General features: G+C 43.3%; 5 protein-coding genes across 9 annotated transcripts in view; 2 read left to right on the top strand and 3 right to left on the bottom strand.

Moving 5' to 3' along the window:
* LOC105569598 (poly(ADP-ribose) glycohydrolase-like) overlaps positions 1–1,740 on the bottom strand; it is a 5,111-nt gene extending 3,371 nt beyond the window's left edge. The window contains exons 1-4 of one of the 2 annotated variants that reach the window (XM_012026190.1): positions 1,131–1,740; positions 872–989; positions 622–776; positions 330–446 (exon numbers count right to left, since the gene is read on the bottom strand). In XM_012026190.1, coding sequence (XP_011881580.1) covers positions 330–446; positions 622–776; positions 872–971 — 372 coding nt within the window. In that variant the 5' untranslated portion in view covers positions 972–989; positions 1,131–1,740. Of the gene's footprint in view, positions 1–329; positions 447–621; positions 777–871; positions 990–1,126 lie in introns of both variants that reach the window. The other variant, XM_012026191.1, reaches the window with a different exon arrangement.
* LOC105569593 (mitochondrial ribosome-associated GTPase 2) overlaps positions 1–15,900 on the top strand; it is a 40,006-nt gene that overhangs the window by 17,007 nt on the left and 7,099 nt on the right. The gene's annotated exons all lie outside the window — the stretch shown is intronic.
* Positions 2,269–7,415, bottom strand: LOC105569597 (leucine-rich repeat-containing protein 40-like). 4 transcript variants are annotated; one of them, XM_012026188.1, is made up of 11 exons: positions 7,157–7,229; positions 5,071–5,148; positions 4,787–4,980; positions 4,490–4,693; positions 4,298–4,421; positions 4,037–4,206; positions 3,803–3,945; positions 3,521–3,721; positions 3,059–3,391; positions 2,791–2,976; positions 2,269–2,618 (listed from the first exon to the last, which is right to left on the bottom strand). In XM_012026188.1, the coding sequence occupies exons 2-11, from the start codon at positions 5,114–5,116 to the stop codon at positions 2,513–2,515; spliced, it is 1,707 nt and encodes a 568-aa protein (XP_011881578.1). In that variant the 5' UTR covers positions 5,117–5,148; positions 7,157–7,229; the 3' UTR covers positions 2,269–2,512. The 4 variants fall into 4 exon arrangements, with proteins under 4 accessions (XP_011881578.1, XP_011881577.1, XP_011881579.1 ...); XM_012026187.1 differs by having other exon boundaries at positions 5,071–5,169; positions 7,157–7,209; XM_012026189.1 differs by having other exon boundaries at positions 5,071–5,116; positions 7,157–7,201.
* Positions 8,087–14,958, top strand: LOC105569596 (WD repeat-containing protein 82). Its single transcript, XM_012026185.1, has one exon. The coding sequence runs from the start codon at positions 8,155–8,157 to the stop codon at positions 9,100–9,102; it is 948 nt and encodes a 315-aa protein (XP_011881575.1). The 5' UTR covers positions 8,087–8,154; the 3' UTR covers positions 9,103–14,958.
* LOC105569595 (aspartate--tRNA ligase, mitochondrial-like) overlaps positions 15,071–15,900 on the bottom strand; it is a 4,331-nt gene continuing 3,501 nt past the window's right edge. Inside the window, exons 9-11 of the mRNA XM_012026184.1 lie at positions 15,628–15,831; positions 15,380–15,563; positions 15,071–15,307 (exon numbers count right to left, since the gene is read on the bottom strand). Coding sequence (XP_011881574.1) covers positions 15,147–15,307; positions 15,380–15,563; positions 15,628–15,831 — 549 coding nt within the window. The 3' untranslated portion in view covers positions 15,071–15,146. The remainder of the gene's footprint in view (positions 15,308–15,379; positions 15,564–15,627; positions 15,832–15,900) is intronic.

Here is a 15,900-nt window from a genome sequence, read left to right on the forward strand (position 1 = left end):
AATAGAATTTTTATCTTGGAATTTGATTATGAGATATAGTTAGAGTCCGAAACCGAAATTTCGGTCGGACTCTAGATATAGTATTAGATAAAGAGGTCGAAACGTCGTGATTAAATTTAATATCAATTTGGCCAGTTTGGTCGACTTTTAAAAAATTCCCCTTGGTTTACTACCACTGGCGACAAGTAGCTACTACTCAAATAGTATTAGATATGAGGATTGTGGCTCGTGGAACAGTTCTTCCTCAACGCTTTCTACGAAATCATCTGCGATTCGTTTGAGAATTTCAAGATTACAGATATTGGACATTTTAATTTGGCAATATGTACCTGTTCTATCGGATACAAACTATGCGAAGAATACGGCATCCGTACGTAGCCCTGGCTCCATTTGTCCGTTTGATGCGTCGGATACGGCTTTGGCGGTCCATGCGTACGCAACGGCAACTAATCAGAAAGAAAAGGCGCGTGGCGAATGAACATCCAACAGGATACGCACGGCGAGGCTCGTGCGTCAAATTAAACGTATTTGTGTTTTCACATTAGAGCCTTGTGAATTTTATTAGCTGTTTAAAAACTGAAAAGTCAATGTCACCGTTGTGCCGTTCGTATAAGACCATACCATGAATAATACTGTGTGGCGAGGGGAGACGACGATCGGTGGATGCTCCCGATACTCGTAGACGCCGAGACCCTTGCGTATCTCGTCCATGCTCATGCCCTTCCACTCGGGCACGTCGTCGGAGGGCTCGGGCTCGTTAACTGACATGGAACTCGCTGAAGCGAAAAGTTCGGGTATATTTCGATAAATTCGGCAATTGAACGCGAACGCATAAAAGCACGCGAGCTCGGCGAACGGGTGGAAGTCTTACAGTCCGAATTGGCGGCATTGTTCGTGCTCTGCGACAGTTCTAGATCCGAGAACAGGTCCACGGAGAGCTCCTCCTCGAACGTTAACCCCAGCTCGGACATTTTACCCTCCGGGGGTACCTGTAAACCGTGCGAATCACACAGTGGCGGCGACGACGAGAGGAACGACTGCATTATTCATTCGCAGGGGCATCGAGAGGAAGATGCGATAATCAGGGCACTGCATACCGGGGATAACCAAGCAACTGGTCGTGTACCTACGAGAAATTTGTCGGCGAGATCCAGCGGCGTTTGTTAAAGCGTCAGCTCTCACGCGAATTTTGTACGTCGCGACATGACTGGTGCCAAAATTCAGACTGCGTCCGGTGCCTCGGGTCCTATAAATGTGCACGTAAAATGTATGCACGCGCGAACCGTGCGAGTCGCCGTCAACTGTTCAAAAGCTGAAGGATTAGGTTAGGTTACGGCAGCTGCGATTTGTATACGAAGTTCGTGCGATCGCACTTTTGTCGAAAGAACTTGACGAAAGTCCATTCTTGGAACCGGGACACTTTAAAATATATTAAATGTGTTTTACAATATATATATAAAAGATACATAAATATGCATGTGCGTTTAATAAATTACATTCAGGTTGACAAAAATCTGAATTAACAAGTTAGAATTCACTATTATAGTCACATTTTGGCAATACGTATCTTCAAATTCACAATAAGGATTTAGGCCTGTGTTCTGAATCCCCTTTTATCGGTAAAAGCGCCTCTAAAAGTGGCTACTAGCCAATCAGAAGGCCTATTAGCCACTTTTAGAGGCGCTTATCATCGATAAAAGGGGGATTCAGAGGGTCAATTCTGTATCCTGCGCTATGGTGAAAATGCTAAAAGTGAGTAGCTTTGTCTCTTTCTAACTGTCCCCTTAGAAAGAGCCGCTCATTTTTAGCATTTTCACTATGTTGTAAAATACAGAAACGACCCTCTGAATACGGACCTTGGCCTACTAGCAAGGGGGAAGTCGCTGACCAAAGTCTTGTACACCAATGCCCAGTGGGCATTACTTTATCTTATTATCGTATTTTCTCTTATTTTATCTTTATAATGCCCCAGCAAGGTCTGATGCCTAAACTAATGCCTAGTAATGCCGCAAATCTGTACACCACAATGCCCCAAGTGGTTTACCCCTCGCTTACTAGCCTGCGGCTCCATTTAGAAAGGAAAACTATCAGGCTGTTGAATATTATAAAGCGTATCATGAATTATCATTGATTTTCCTTGGTCTTTATCGATTTCCATTCTGTTCCGATTCGTTTTAACATCTTGTCTGAAATATCTTGTTCCAAAGTATATATTGGTTATCCTGCACTCTCACATTCTCGCACTTCCAGGCATTCTTGCAAACGCTCTTCCTTTCCTCCCTTTATTTACTAGGTTTACTACTTACATTTACACATTATCGATTTAATCTACCTTATTGTAATTATTTTGCACTTGATTTGTCTCATCTGGGATGGAACCGTATATAATTTGTACAGATTAGCAAAAATGTATTTATATGTAGATGTAATATTTACGCACGACACATATGTGATAACAAATTTTTAACACTTGAGAATGGATACTTTTATAAACTATTTCGTTTTCTCTTTGTTACTGAGGTATTAGATTACGTAGATAGCTCAGTATTTCCTCCGTATCTTTCATTAGAATTGCTTGCCTGGGGTACTTGAAACAATTTCCAGACAACGATAGATTCCTAAAAGAATATTTGTATAATTATATATAAAAATGCTCTTAAATTCATTTAAGATTAAGAGAATACACTAATCAGAATTTCACGAATTTTACAACAGTTGCAAAGCAGCTTTTTCTGCTGAACGCAACCAATGTTGTGCAACTAATATACACGAAATGTTTAGTATTATTACCTTATGTGTTGCAAATTACCAAGTTCAGGGGGTACATGGGCGATATTGTTATTTGACAGATTTAAAACCGCTAGTCTTCTTAATTTTTCCAAAAGTGGCACGTCTATTTTCATGATTAGATTGTCGTTGACAATTAAACTTTCTAAAGATACAACGTCATAAATAGCCTCTGGTAATTCGGTAAATCTGTAGAATAACACGTAACGGATGAATGTAAATTTTCACGTTAAAAGAGGACGTCGGGTAGTCAAAAGTACATTTCTAATACCTGTTAAACGAGAGATCAATGTCTCGCAGGTATTTCAGGCAACCGATGCTCGATGGTAGAGAGTGCAGGTGATTTTTACTTATATCTAAAACTTGCAAACACTTGAACTTTTCACCAATCCATTCTGGCAAACTTGCTAAATGATTGGAAGTTAATTTCAAATCCGTCACTGTAACGATCGCCGACATTTTATCAGGCAGCTCTGAAAGCTTGTTTCTGCTCAAGTCAATAGTTGCGATGGAGGCTTCCGCTGCGTCTTCCAAAGCTTCTTCAGGTATTTCCTGAAGATTTTGCCCAGCCAAGCTACACAGCTTTGTATTCTTCATTACGTATCTGCATTGTTACAAATTGCACATCGTGTTTGATTTTATTACTAAGTTCACATATAAATTACTTTCAGATGTTTTTAAATGCAATATAATATCTCAACTGATATCAATTAACAGATAATCATTTACATACTTGTCAGGACAAATACTATTGCCGGCACTAGGGTGTAACAATTCTCTTGTGTTTATACTTGTATTGTCTACAATCTGACGAATGTGTGTCAGAATGCGAGAAGTACCGCATCGTATTATGTCTCCTCTTATATTTTTTATATCATTTCCCTCGATTATAAATTGCTTTAAATTGGGCAATATGCCAACGCAATAGGGTATTCTGTAAAGAAATTCATTTTAACAAACGATCCAAATGCACAAAATAATCGTGTTGAGAGAGAAAGAAGTTTGTGTGACGTACAAAGATATATTGTTATGCGACAAGTCAAAAACTTCCAGATTTATCAATTTGATTATTTCCTCGGGTATCACTTCAATTTTATTGCTTTGCATTGTGAGCTTCTTCAAGTGGCCTACAGCTTCTAAGCGTTGCGGATCAATTTCCTGCAAGCGAAAAGAAGATTGTTGCCTTAGTAGAACAGCGGAAAGTTGAATTTTAGTCTTGGCTCAAGCACAAATAATTGTTAACACATACAGGAATGTTATTGTTATCCAAATGCAATACTGTTAAAGCTGAACAACCTGATATGTCTGGAAATTCCTGCAAATTATTCGACTGGAACATAATTCTTTCTACTTTCCGCAATTCACCTAACGGTGGCAACGTGTCCAATTGGTTAAAGCTGACGTCTAACGTTTTCAACGCTACCAGAAAATATATACAATACAATAATCGTTATCGAACGACGGTGAATGTTGCAAAATTGTGGGTCGTATATACACGAGAGAAGCTTACATCTCATGCTTGTTACATCAGGTGGTAGTTCTTTTATCATATTGTGACATAAATTCAATGTCTCCAGTCTCACCAAGTATCCCAATCCGACCGGCAATTCGCTTAAACTGTTGTATGATAAATCCTAAAGACACACGTAATTGTCTTATTCAAGAAATTACACGGATAATCTAGAAGAAAGTGTATCTTTACCATACGAGTTAACATGACTAAATTTCCAATCTCGGCTTCGAGCGCACTGATATGATTACTTTTTAGGTATAACTCGCACAATTCCTCCAGCATGTAAAATTGGGTGGGCAAACTCTGTAGCTTGTTGTCCGATAGATTTATTACTCTTAGTTCGCGCAGAGAACCGATCGCAGATGGTAGCTCCTCTAACAAATTGTTGTGCAACTGGAAAGGACATTGAAAAAATATTTCAGATAGAATATATAGAAATGTTGCAAGTGCACCGCACGTATAAAGTCGCAGTTAACTCATACGTACGTCTAAAGTGCTCAGTTCTGTTAGACATTGTACTTTGTCACTGATTACAGTTAAGCTGTTGAAGCTCAGATCTAACATCTTGAGCGGCTCTTGTTCCCACCATCGCTCCTCCAGGGGTTCGTAGTCAAGCTCGATATGCAAATCACGCAATTCCTCTTCCGTTAACTCGTTTATATTCCATATTCTGTCAGGTACTGCAACGCGTGTTAATTCCTACGTTTAGGATTCTGCTCTTCCCGCAATGCCACGTTGCATTAAACTCATCGAAGATAAAATCCACTTACCTGACATTGCGAACGAATCTATTTCTACGTTACGTCGAGGACACATCTGAGGGTGTGATCACTTCTAATACACGATTTCTAGCAAAGCGTGCAAAGCAACTTAACAGATAATAATTTTCGTATGACACCAAGCATGTTTCACTCGCAATTATATGCATCGATTGCTTTTACATGGCATGTGTTGTGAAACGTTATTAGTGACACGTCAAATGAAAGAAATGTTAAATCTCAACTTAAAAAGGATAAACGTCGCGTCAATTCCTGCCGATTGAATTTCGAATTTTGCTGCACTTGCGTTCATACATATACGTATACATTAAAAAATAATTACATCAATAATTTAAAAAAATATATATACATACATTTAAAAAAAAAGAAACACAATTGCGTGAAACCAGATTTATTCGACTTCCACATTACTTACAGTTAAATTATCCGTAGAATACAACTATATTGAAAAGATGCCAATTTGTAACACCAATTATCGTCCAAACTAACATTAACAATGTATTAAAATACAAGGTTTTATATTCTATACATTCCAAAAATACTTGACGGATAACAGAAAACACCGTGCGCTCACTCGTTTGCATTCTCATTCGCAACATATGTAAGCTATCGTATCGGGTCGTGTAAGATTAGAAAATAGCCGTCAAGTTCAATATATTCCGATAGAAAAATTCATTTGATTAAAAGAAACTTTCCTATTGGATATTCCAAAGTGTTGTGAAGGCTCCCAAAAAGACAATGTGTAGAAAGGAGAGAGTGCCAATGTGAACCAGAAAATGAACGGAACTCTGTTCTTCACAATATAGAATCAAAATTTCTCGTTAATAGCACAAACGTTTCGACCCTTCTTCGGAGCTTTCTCAGTAAAAACTACAATGAGATCATCGAAAGTACAGGATGAGAATACAGTACAACTTCTAATACAGATTGGTTCAACAATAATAGTCAGTTACCTCGTTTATACCGAATAAAGCATAAGGCAATATCTTAGGGGATCAGTGCACTGTGTGCGTCTCCTATTGGATATCTCTTTAGCGTCTTTCTTCAACAGCCAAAAATTGTCTAATTGCCAAAGAATGTTACACGACCCGACGACTAACAGGGAAACACTATGCACGTCTCGCCTCTCTGCATCTCTCGTTCACGATGCACGTGTCGTGCAGATCACATATCGAATACGATTAAATCTAATAGTAAATACTCGTTGAATATTTACTGCAACATTCAAGCGATGAACAACAGGCAACAGGGTGACGAAAAATTCGCATGTTGTGACTCGAGACTCGTGCGTATCGATGAAATTGTAAACGTTTAACGTGTAACATGGATACACCTCGATATACGCTATCGCCGGAAGCATGCACGTCTGTCCAATTATGAGTACGGGAGTGAAGTCCCTTAATATGCGATAGACTCTTAGTGTAAAATAGCAGGTTTTCAACGTCCCGTTTCACAATCTTTTCCCGCAATCCAACAATAAAAATGAATGCTCCGCTCATAGACATAGTAAATATAGGGTCTGTTTTTTTTATAGCTGAACTAGCTGTACTAGTTCAGCTGTAAAGAACAGACCCATAGACTGGGCGTACCATTCAGTAGGCTGAAGCTTGTGAAGAGAGAGACAGAGAAGATTTAGGAAGACTTTCTTTCTCTGTCTCACCATCGTGACAAAGGAGGCGCGATTCTTTTCTCTTGCGATGGTGTAAGACAGAGAAAGAATGTCTTCTTAAATCTTCTCTCTCATTCAATGGAACGCTCAGTCTATATTTACTATGTCTATGGCTCCGCTAAACAGATTTCACTCCAAGGACAATAAATTCACGGCGGAACCAACAGACGATGCCTATTAGCTCAGCAGAAACTATCTCGCATTGAACGCCGCGGAAAATGGCCTATTAGGAGCCTGTATCTCATAGTAGGGGACTCTTTTCTATAATCTAAACGAAAGACTGGAACATGCTCGAGGTAACATGTGCGCGACACGAGAACGTGAAACGGCTCCGTATAGATGGTACAGTCGATCGCTCCGTCGTCGTGATTTAGTGCGCACAGGCGGGGGATGCTCGTGAATATATACCCGTGGACAGTCCCTTGGACGAGAGATTCAACCGTCCGGTTTTCCTCGCCCCTAGAATGACGCTCCTCGACAACTCGTCGTTGTCCTCGTCCTTGGTGCGCCGCTTAAACACCGCCAGGTGATTGGCTCTTTTCCTGCTCATCGCGGAGCCGAGTATCCATCGACGTGTACCTCGGCGGTCTCCCTCCCGCGTGCGAAACAACGCAGAAAAACGGACACGTACGTGACGTGTGCGTACGTAAACACAGGTGGGCGAGGAGGTGCTTGGTAGCTGCACCGCGTCGTACTCTCTGCACCTGCGACACAATTGGACGTTGGAAAAGGAGGAGAATGATAAGAGGAGAAATGGGCGCGACGTTATCGGCGGTCGGTCGGTCGGTCGGTCGGCGAATTGGCCGTTACCGAGCGAGCGGCACGCGCACGGCGGAGAGCGAGGGATACGCTGACGAGTCGAGAGATACAGTACGCTCTCGCGGACGAGGATTCGATCGACTCGCGGCTCGCCGTCCATTTGTCCGCACGGTACGGCGGGTACGGTTGACAGGACTCGTTGTGCACGCGTACCGCGCGTGTATTGCGGTCGGCGGACCCGCTGACGGCGTCCACGGCCACGGCGTTAGACGGAAAAGAAGAATAGCCACGTTGGCTCGGCTGGGCATCTGCAGCGGCGCGGGGGGCCGAAGGCGCGCGCGAGCAGCGGTGAGCGATCTGCTACGATAACGACGGCGCGAGGGTTATCCTCGGCCGCGTCCCGGTGGACAGTCCCCCCACCCCTCCAGACCCTCCACCGTGTGGAGGCCGCGGTGGTCGCGCGGACCGCCCCGAGCTCCAGCGAGGGGGCCAACTTGGCGGGCCGCGTCTCCGCGCCCGGATCCGCGACCCGCGCCCGGCCCCCGCGCCCGGCGGTCTTCGCGCCCGGTCACAGTACAAACACAGAGATTGTGGAGTCGAGGAGGTTAAGGGGACGGCACGAGAGGGAGGACGCGCCGTCCATCACCATGAAGCTCGTCGACCATGTGGTGAGGAGCTTCAAGGTGGCCAAGGTATTCCGCGAGAACACCGATCGGATAAACAGCATCGACTTCTCGCCGAACGGCGACACGCTCATCTCCTGCTCGGAGGACGATCAGATCGTCATATACGACTGCGAGAAGGGCACGCAGGTGCGGACGGTCAACTCGAAGAAGTACGGCGTCGACCTGATACACTTCACCCACGCCAAGAACACCGCGATACACAGCAGCACCAAGGTCGACGACACCATCCGCTATCTCAGTCTGCATGACAACAAGTACATACGCTATTTTCCTGGTCACACGAAAAAGGTAGTGTCGCTATGTATCAGTCCTATCGAGGATACTTTCCTGTCCGGTTCCTTAGATAAATCCCTGAGACTGTGGGACCTGCGCTCGCCCAATTGCCACGGGGTGATGAACGTCTCGGGACGTCCGGTCGCGGCATACGATCCCGAAGGTCTCATCTTCGCCGCCGGTGTCAATTCCGAGAACATCAAGTTATACGATCTCCGCAGCTTTGACAAGGGGCCGTTCGTCACCTTCAAGCTCTCCCAGGAGAAAGAGTGCGATTGGACCGGATTGAAGTTCAGTAGGGACGGCAAAACCATCTTGATCTCTACTAATGGTAGTACGATTCGTTTAATTGACGCTTTTCATGGTACGCCCTTACAGACTTTCGCCGGATATCTCAACAACAAGGGGATCGCCATAGAGGCCAGTTTTAGTCCGGATTCCCAGTTTGTGTTCAGTGGCTCCACGGATGGTAGAGTGCACGTGTGGAATGCAGAGACCGGTTACAAAGTTTGCGTGTTGAACGGTGACCATCCAGCACCGGTGCAGTGTATTCAATTCAATCCCAAGTACATGATGTTGGCATCTGCGTGCACCAACATGGCCTTCTGGCTACCCACTATCGATGAAAACGCATAAGACTAATTTACGACAAAATATGCGGAACAACGCCAGAGTCTATGCCTCGTAATAGAGAAGGGATAAGGGGGAGAGACGGACACACAGTTGAGAATAACAACCAGTCGGAGGATGTTTATGACTCGTTCGAGCGAATACATTTACATTGCATTTACATTATATGTACAAAACTGGAATAGCTGTCACACGCGGCATACCAGTTCTGAAACGTACCCGAGGGAGCAAACAACAAGTCACGAGGGAACTCTGAACGTTTGGACCATCGCTCGCTCGTTCGCGTTTCGACAAGGTCCATCGCTGTCGTCATCGACGTCATTGTCTTCATTATACCAATATAGGATGATCCATGTCCTGTAAACGTTTCGAATGTGTCTGCTATACACAGCCTCTTCCTGCGTATCTGTATGGAATGGTGTTTAACGCGGAACGAAGCGTGTCGTATGCAGGAAGGGCCAACTTGTTTTGGATTTCGTCCGTTCCCGGGCACTCGACCGCCTTGCCCGATTGTGTTCGAGAAAACTACCGAATTTTGTCGCGCTAGTTGTTGCAAAACGCCTACGACGTAGAACGACACTGTCTGGGAGCAATACCGTCTTCGAGAACTTCGGGTGTTGAGCTAAACGTAGGAAATTTTACACCCAGCTAGAGAGACAAGATTCTTTGCGTATTCGAGTATGATACAGCCTCGTGCGATTGAATGCACTACAAGGAGACGTTGTGCACTGACGAAATCGGATCAGCGATTTATTATTCTCGGCTCAATAGTGCAACGGTGAAATTGCACTGTACATTGTTACATGCGTCTAACGCCTTACATTTTTGATAACCGGTCACGCACGTTGCTTCAGATACGACATTAATATGTTCACTTAATTAAGCAAAGGCACGTGCGAGCGCTCTCCGAATAGTCATTCAGATCCCATGTTTCGACAGGCAGCCCGTTAAGTATCAAATCTGATTGTAATATCATGCGATTCGCACGGCCGTATATAGGATAAGTTTTTTAGGCTGATCGAGACCACTGGAAAATCATTGCGCAAAATGGAATTCCAATGTTCTTTGTGATATTAATTTTGACATTGATAACTTTGTCCATTTTGCGACACGAGTAACTGACCGTGATCTTAGAGTTAGTCATCAGCCTTCAGTTCTTATCTCACCACCCATTTAACTTTCAACATACGTAGCTCTAGCTAATGCGAGATAACGTGTTTTATCTCATAGTTACGAGTGAAAACTTAAAGCTGTACGAACCATGTAATTAGATATATATGATACATAGAAAATATCACCTCTTCAGTCAACAGAAGTAATTTTCGTACAAGTTCAAATTCGTAGATCGTTCAATGTCGACTCCGAGATCTTCCTTATTCCTGTATGCGGCCATGCCAGTTCTTATACGTAGAGAAGAAAACACCTAGGGCGGTACTTGTAATCTAATCTTACATTCAAGATAGTTTTGACTCTGGTCACAAACAGATTTAAGATTTCAGCCAACTAAATGACTACAGTTTCGAGATCGTATTTAAGATTATAAGATCAGACTATGAATACCGCCCCTAATTGCGCTCTGTGTACAAACGCGTACGCACATATTCGAAGGCGAGAGAAGAACGTAATTTATACTTTTGACGAATTCCTGGTGCACCAATAATTGAAGACAGCGAGGAAGAGGAGACCGACATACGAGGGAAAAGGTTTTACCGTCGTCGTCGCTTTCGGAACAAACCGTGCTTTTCCCCAAGGAAGGTCGGAGATTATTTCTTTCGCGTGTGTCTTCGTCATCGCGTGAGAGGTTTCGTCGATGGTGGCAGCGTCGGTCTTAGCTGTCGTCGAAGACGAGGATGTACCGGAAGACGCACTAGAGACACGCGTCGGCGCGAAAGCGATAAAGTGACCGAACATATTTATTATGCACGATAAGAAGTCAGTTTTGTATCTCATCGGCGGTAAAGGTGTAGGAACAAGGGGAAGAGGAAAGGAAGGAAGAAAAGGAGACCTGTCGCAAATTTACGAATAGATAAAGATGTTGTGGGATGATATTGCAGCGACATTTTCACGTTTATCGTATTGCAATACGGTAAACGCTTGTAATCTACGCTCGTGGAACCGGCGGGCCGGGTAAAAAACACGTTTGACGTTTGTAGAAAGCGCGATTTTTGTTTCCTTTCTTTCCCTTCTTTTAGATGTAATTGTATTTCACGGATTCAACCGGCAATACTTTTTCGGCGTTTATACGTGACATTGGACGGTAGTACGACTCACGGTTGTTTCTCGGCGAACAAAATCTTATTTATACGTATGTACACGTGCAACACGTGCACGCATAGGAGCTTCGTACTAGCCCGAAAACGACTTGTGAGACTCGACGTCCGAGTTCTATTCTGCCTCCGAATAACGCGGCGCGAACGAATAAGCGAGCGTCGTCGCACATTTAGCTTTGTTTCTTCGTGAGAGAAGAAAGTCAGAGAAAGAGAGGAAAGAAACTTCGCTGTATCCCGCGCTGTCCGTAAAGCGTACAGATGTTACGATCGCACGAAGCTGCGCGACGGCGAGTCTTACGTTGCGATCGTACGAATGTCCGATTCTTCCGTTCCCCCCCCCCCCCCAGATCTCTCTCTCTTTCTCTCTCTCTTTTGCAATTTTTCAATCCCGCTTCCCGTGGAAGTGCAAAAAATACACTATAGCGATCCAAACTCGACGATTGCTCGATCTATTCGATCGCCCGCCGCTCCTGTCTCCATCATTTCGTGCATGTATATACGATAGTATCCATTATTTCCTGTAGACTTTTCTAGACGTCTCCGTTTGACATACCTATATTTCGTGCAAGAGCGTGTGGCATATATTTTATTCGATAGAGAGTGTACGTGCGTGCGTGCATGTGTATATGAACGAATGGTTGTACTGTGCGAGTGATTATTATACGTTTGTATCCAGTGCAAAGTTCCGTCTGTGTGAGCGTGCGATTTCCATGGGCGAGCCTCCTGCGTTGTAAAATAGTATTTTTTATAACGGCGACGTGGTGTGCGAGACGAGAGAATCGTATTGATAGGGCGTACCTTGTGAACTCGCGCAGGACGAATCTCGCGTGCGCTTTCGCAAGGGGGGAGAAGGGGGAGGAAAGAACTAATTGCAGAGGGGAGTACAAAGACCTCGACCCTTCGGCTGCACAGTTTCGACCGACGTGTTCGAGCACCCCTGCGAGGTTCACGCTGATGAGAACACCGTCAATGTAGAATCAGTTTCTCTTAGGAGTAGCGCATCACCTAGTTTCGTTTTTTTTAAATTGTCTATAGGATATAAGGGGCGCGCCAAGCGTCTAAGAAAAGCGCTTCAGATTATAAATATTTATTGCATTTATAATTTAAAGCACGCGTGACGTGCGTTCAGCAGCTCGAACGCATTTGCCCGTGTTAACGTTACGTTGCACATTAAGGCCTCGCATAGAAATTCTAATTTGCAATTACCATACGCGATTCAATTGTTGTTAATTACACTTCAAAGAGACACTTGGGCCAGTACTCAAAGATCTTATATTTAAAATCGTCTTGGGATCGTCTTTATGTGCTCCAATGAAAAATGATCTATACAGCATCTTAGGATAAACTTAAGACGGTTGAATAAGATCCGACTACCGACCTTGTTGAATGTTATCTCAGAATTGGGGAGTCTGGTGTCACTTTGTCTCTTCTCTTGCGGTTTTATATACACGGACACTGCGCGGCAAAAGGGTTGAGAGTCAATCGAATTGCTTCGAATGTCACGGAAACATGATCCACGTATTTAGATTAAACACAATCCAACACACGTACATACTGCCAGCCAACCGAGCGAGCGCCCGGCCAACGCGGGCCCGCGCCTTCAATCTCGTTTCGACGTCGAGAATTTTGAGAGCCCTTAAAACCGAGAGCGTATCGACTGTACTATTATTACGACTATACCGCTGCTACTATTACTACCGCTACGTTAAGCGTATAGATTAAACCGCCGGTTCGAAGCCCTACTCGGTCGGCGAACCAGCTCGCACCCGAAAGCAACGATACGAAACCCTGTATTCTCCTCTTCGGCGTGTAGGGAAAAAAAGTGGACGCGCGCACAACAAATTGTAATATATAATATCTTTGTATTACCGCCGCGCTGTTAGGACTTGCAAAGGAGATGGAAGTAAACGGTTTTATCGATCGAATTTAACGTCTCTCGCCCAAACTCTTTTATTATATTAAAAATTGTACGGTCGGCTACGGATGTAAGCACACGGTCTCGTAGGAATACGAGCAAAGCTCACATTGTACACGAAGAATCGTGCAACGTCCCGCGTACGTGTCTATCTACTAAAGCCAACTCTGGTACTGTTCTTACACCTCATCGTTACACCGACGATTTTTCTACCGAATAAATTCGCGAGGGTCCTGACGAGCTAGTACGATGCGAGGACGAGGTGCCTCGAGAGCGAAATAGGTCATGCCGCCGTCGTACAGGATGGTGTTTGACGAGAGAGCCTGGTTGTTTGAGAGATCCGGCGGACATTAACGGGTTTAGTAGACTGTTGCGTGAACATGACTACGTCCCTCCTCGATTAAGCTCCTTGGTTCATACGGTCATTTAATATAGGGATTTGGAGAACTCGAATTTAATCTAAGAAATATATATATATACATACATACAAAAGCCCCACAAGCGAAGCAAGCAAAACTTAAAATCTAGGGAGAAAGCTATCTAGCTTAAGTTAAGTGCGTTTCGTAAGAAAGATGTTACATGTGATGGTTCTCACGTTGATGTAGCTCGCATTGCGTTCACAAAAAGGTACGTTGTAACGGAAGAGACACTCGATGGCGGATCTTGTGATTCTTCCAAGTTCCTACATTAAGTCTTCGTGCGAATTGCTTTCCGATAGTCAATTGGACAGAATGAAAATAGGAAGACCCACGCTCGCTGTTGATCCTGACCCTCGGGGGAAATTTCGTCGCGCGATCGGTACCGGGCAGGGCTTCGTGCCGATTGCTGTAAGCTGCATGCGTTTTAGAGTACTAGGAACGTATGACAATATAGACGCGTCGCATTGTAATTGGAGCGATTCGGATCTACGTAAGGGAACGGAAATTCACACGAAACTGTGTATAACGTGTCTACGTCTGCTGAGAGCATACGCCAAATCAAAGAACGTGACGTTTCTCTTGTTGCATCCTGATTGGCTGGATTTCATCTACGGGATTTGCTTCAAATTGATGAGATGCACTCGACGTCCCGACTTGATTCATTTCAATTGGAAACATATAACGATATGATAAAAATGTGACACTCGTCTTCGACATTGTTCCAAGAGACTAGTAGACGTGAAATTTATGTACGGATGTACCGTATTATTTTCTGTGTTAAAAACCGCAAGAAGATTGACCGACCAGATACCAATCTTGATTAATGGGTCTTTTTAACAATTTTGACAAATTTGACGCATCGCAAACTGAACAGATATTTCATCGTCATTAATGACATTTTGTTAATATATAATCGTTTCAATTGTGGGCTGTTTCAAGATGGATGTAAATGTGAACAAAAAGCGATGTAAACTTTCGTCCGCCGGCAGTTGGTTGTCACGACATATCACGACGTATTTGTTAAGAAATTTGTTAGGTTGAAATTTTCACTTGACAGGAGAGAGGCTCTCAAGAAGTGTACAAAAAAAGGAAGGAATCTTCTCGGATCCTTCTTGGAAATGGGTAGTTAACAATAGTTTAGTATGCAGGCTGAATTGTATTTTTTATTTTTCTGTAAAAACATTTCGCGCACGAGTTTACTAAAAAAAAGAATAATGAAATAAAACACTTTTTTTGTACATCTATTTTTTTGCCTTTTCATTCTGTTTGCGGCGCTATATATGCTTCTGATAATTGCTCAGAGCTTGAATGATAACTTACTGGCAAAAATATTCACGTCTCAAAACTGCCACAGTTAATTATATAAATAATTTATATATATATTCTTTACACGCACAATTTACAGAGAATTACGTGAATTTTCTACCTTGTGCGAGAAAAGAAATTTTATTCGTTTACTGTTTGTATGTGATACAAAGTCTTGAGCTTGTCTGAAATAACGTCTGGTGCCCCGGACATCAAGTCTCGTCCTTCCATCGTTTTCGGGAAAGCTATAACATTCCTTATACTTTTTTCGTTGCAAAGTAAGCAAACGAGACGATCCAGTCCTTGAAGCAGAAATAACGATCACGTCCTATTTCAATTTACAGATGCAACTTTATTATACGAACGAGTAATACCTATAGCTATTCCACCATGGGGTGGAGCTCCATACGTCAATGCCTCGAGCATATGCGACAATTTTGTTTCGTCTATGCTTAACATCCCTAATATTTGTCTCTGTAAATTCGCATCGTGGATTCGAATGGAACCACCTGCTATTTCCGATCCATTCATAACCAAATCGTAGTGTAAGCCTCTCACCTATGAAAGGAAGATATACGTAAAAAAGAAACTGACAAAATTATAATTCACTACTTTTGCTGACCTTTAGGGGGTCAGTTGTAAGATATTCCATGTCATCTGGATGCGGTTGCGTAAATGGATGATGCGTCGATTGTAATGTTCCTTCAAACGTGAACAATGGAAAGTCCGTGATCCACAGAAGCTCAGTTTCGGACGAACGTACTTGTTCGCCTTTGGCTTCTAGTATATTTGTAAATTCGACACGTAGCTTTCCTAAGAGTTTCAACTGGAATATATACAGGGTGGGCCATTTTAATTTATACAGTCGATTTTTTAAAAAACTAAAAGAGATATG

Source organism: Vollenhovia emeryi, unplaced genomic scaffold (assembly GCF_000949405.1).
Source record: "Vollenhovia emeryi isolate VEMERY1.0 unplaced genomic scaffold, V.emery_V1.0 DF939123.1, whole genome shotgun sequence".
Taxonomy (NCBI): domain Eukaryota; kingdom Metazoa; phylum Arthropoda; class Insecta; order Hymenoptera; family Formicidae; genus Vollenhovia; species Vollenhovia emeryi.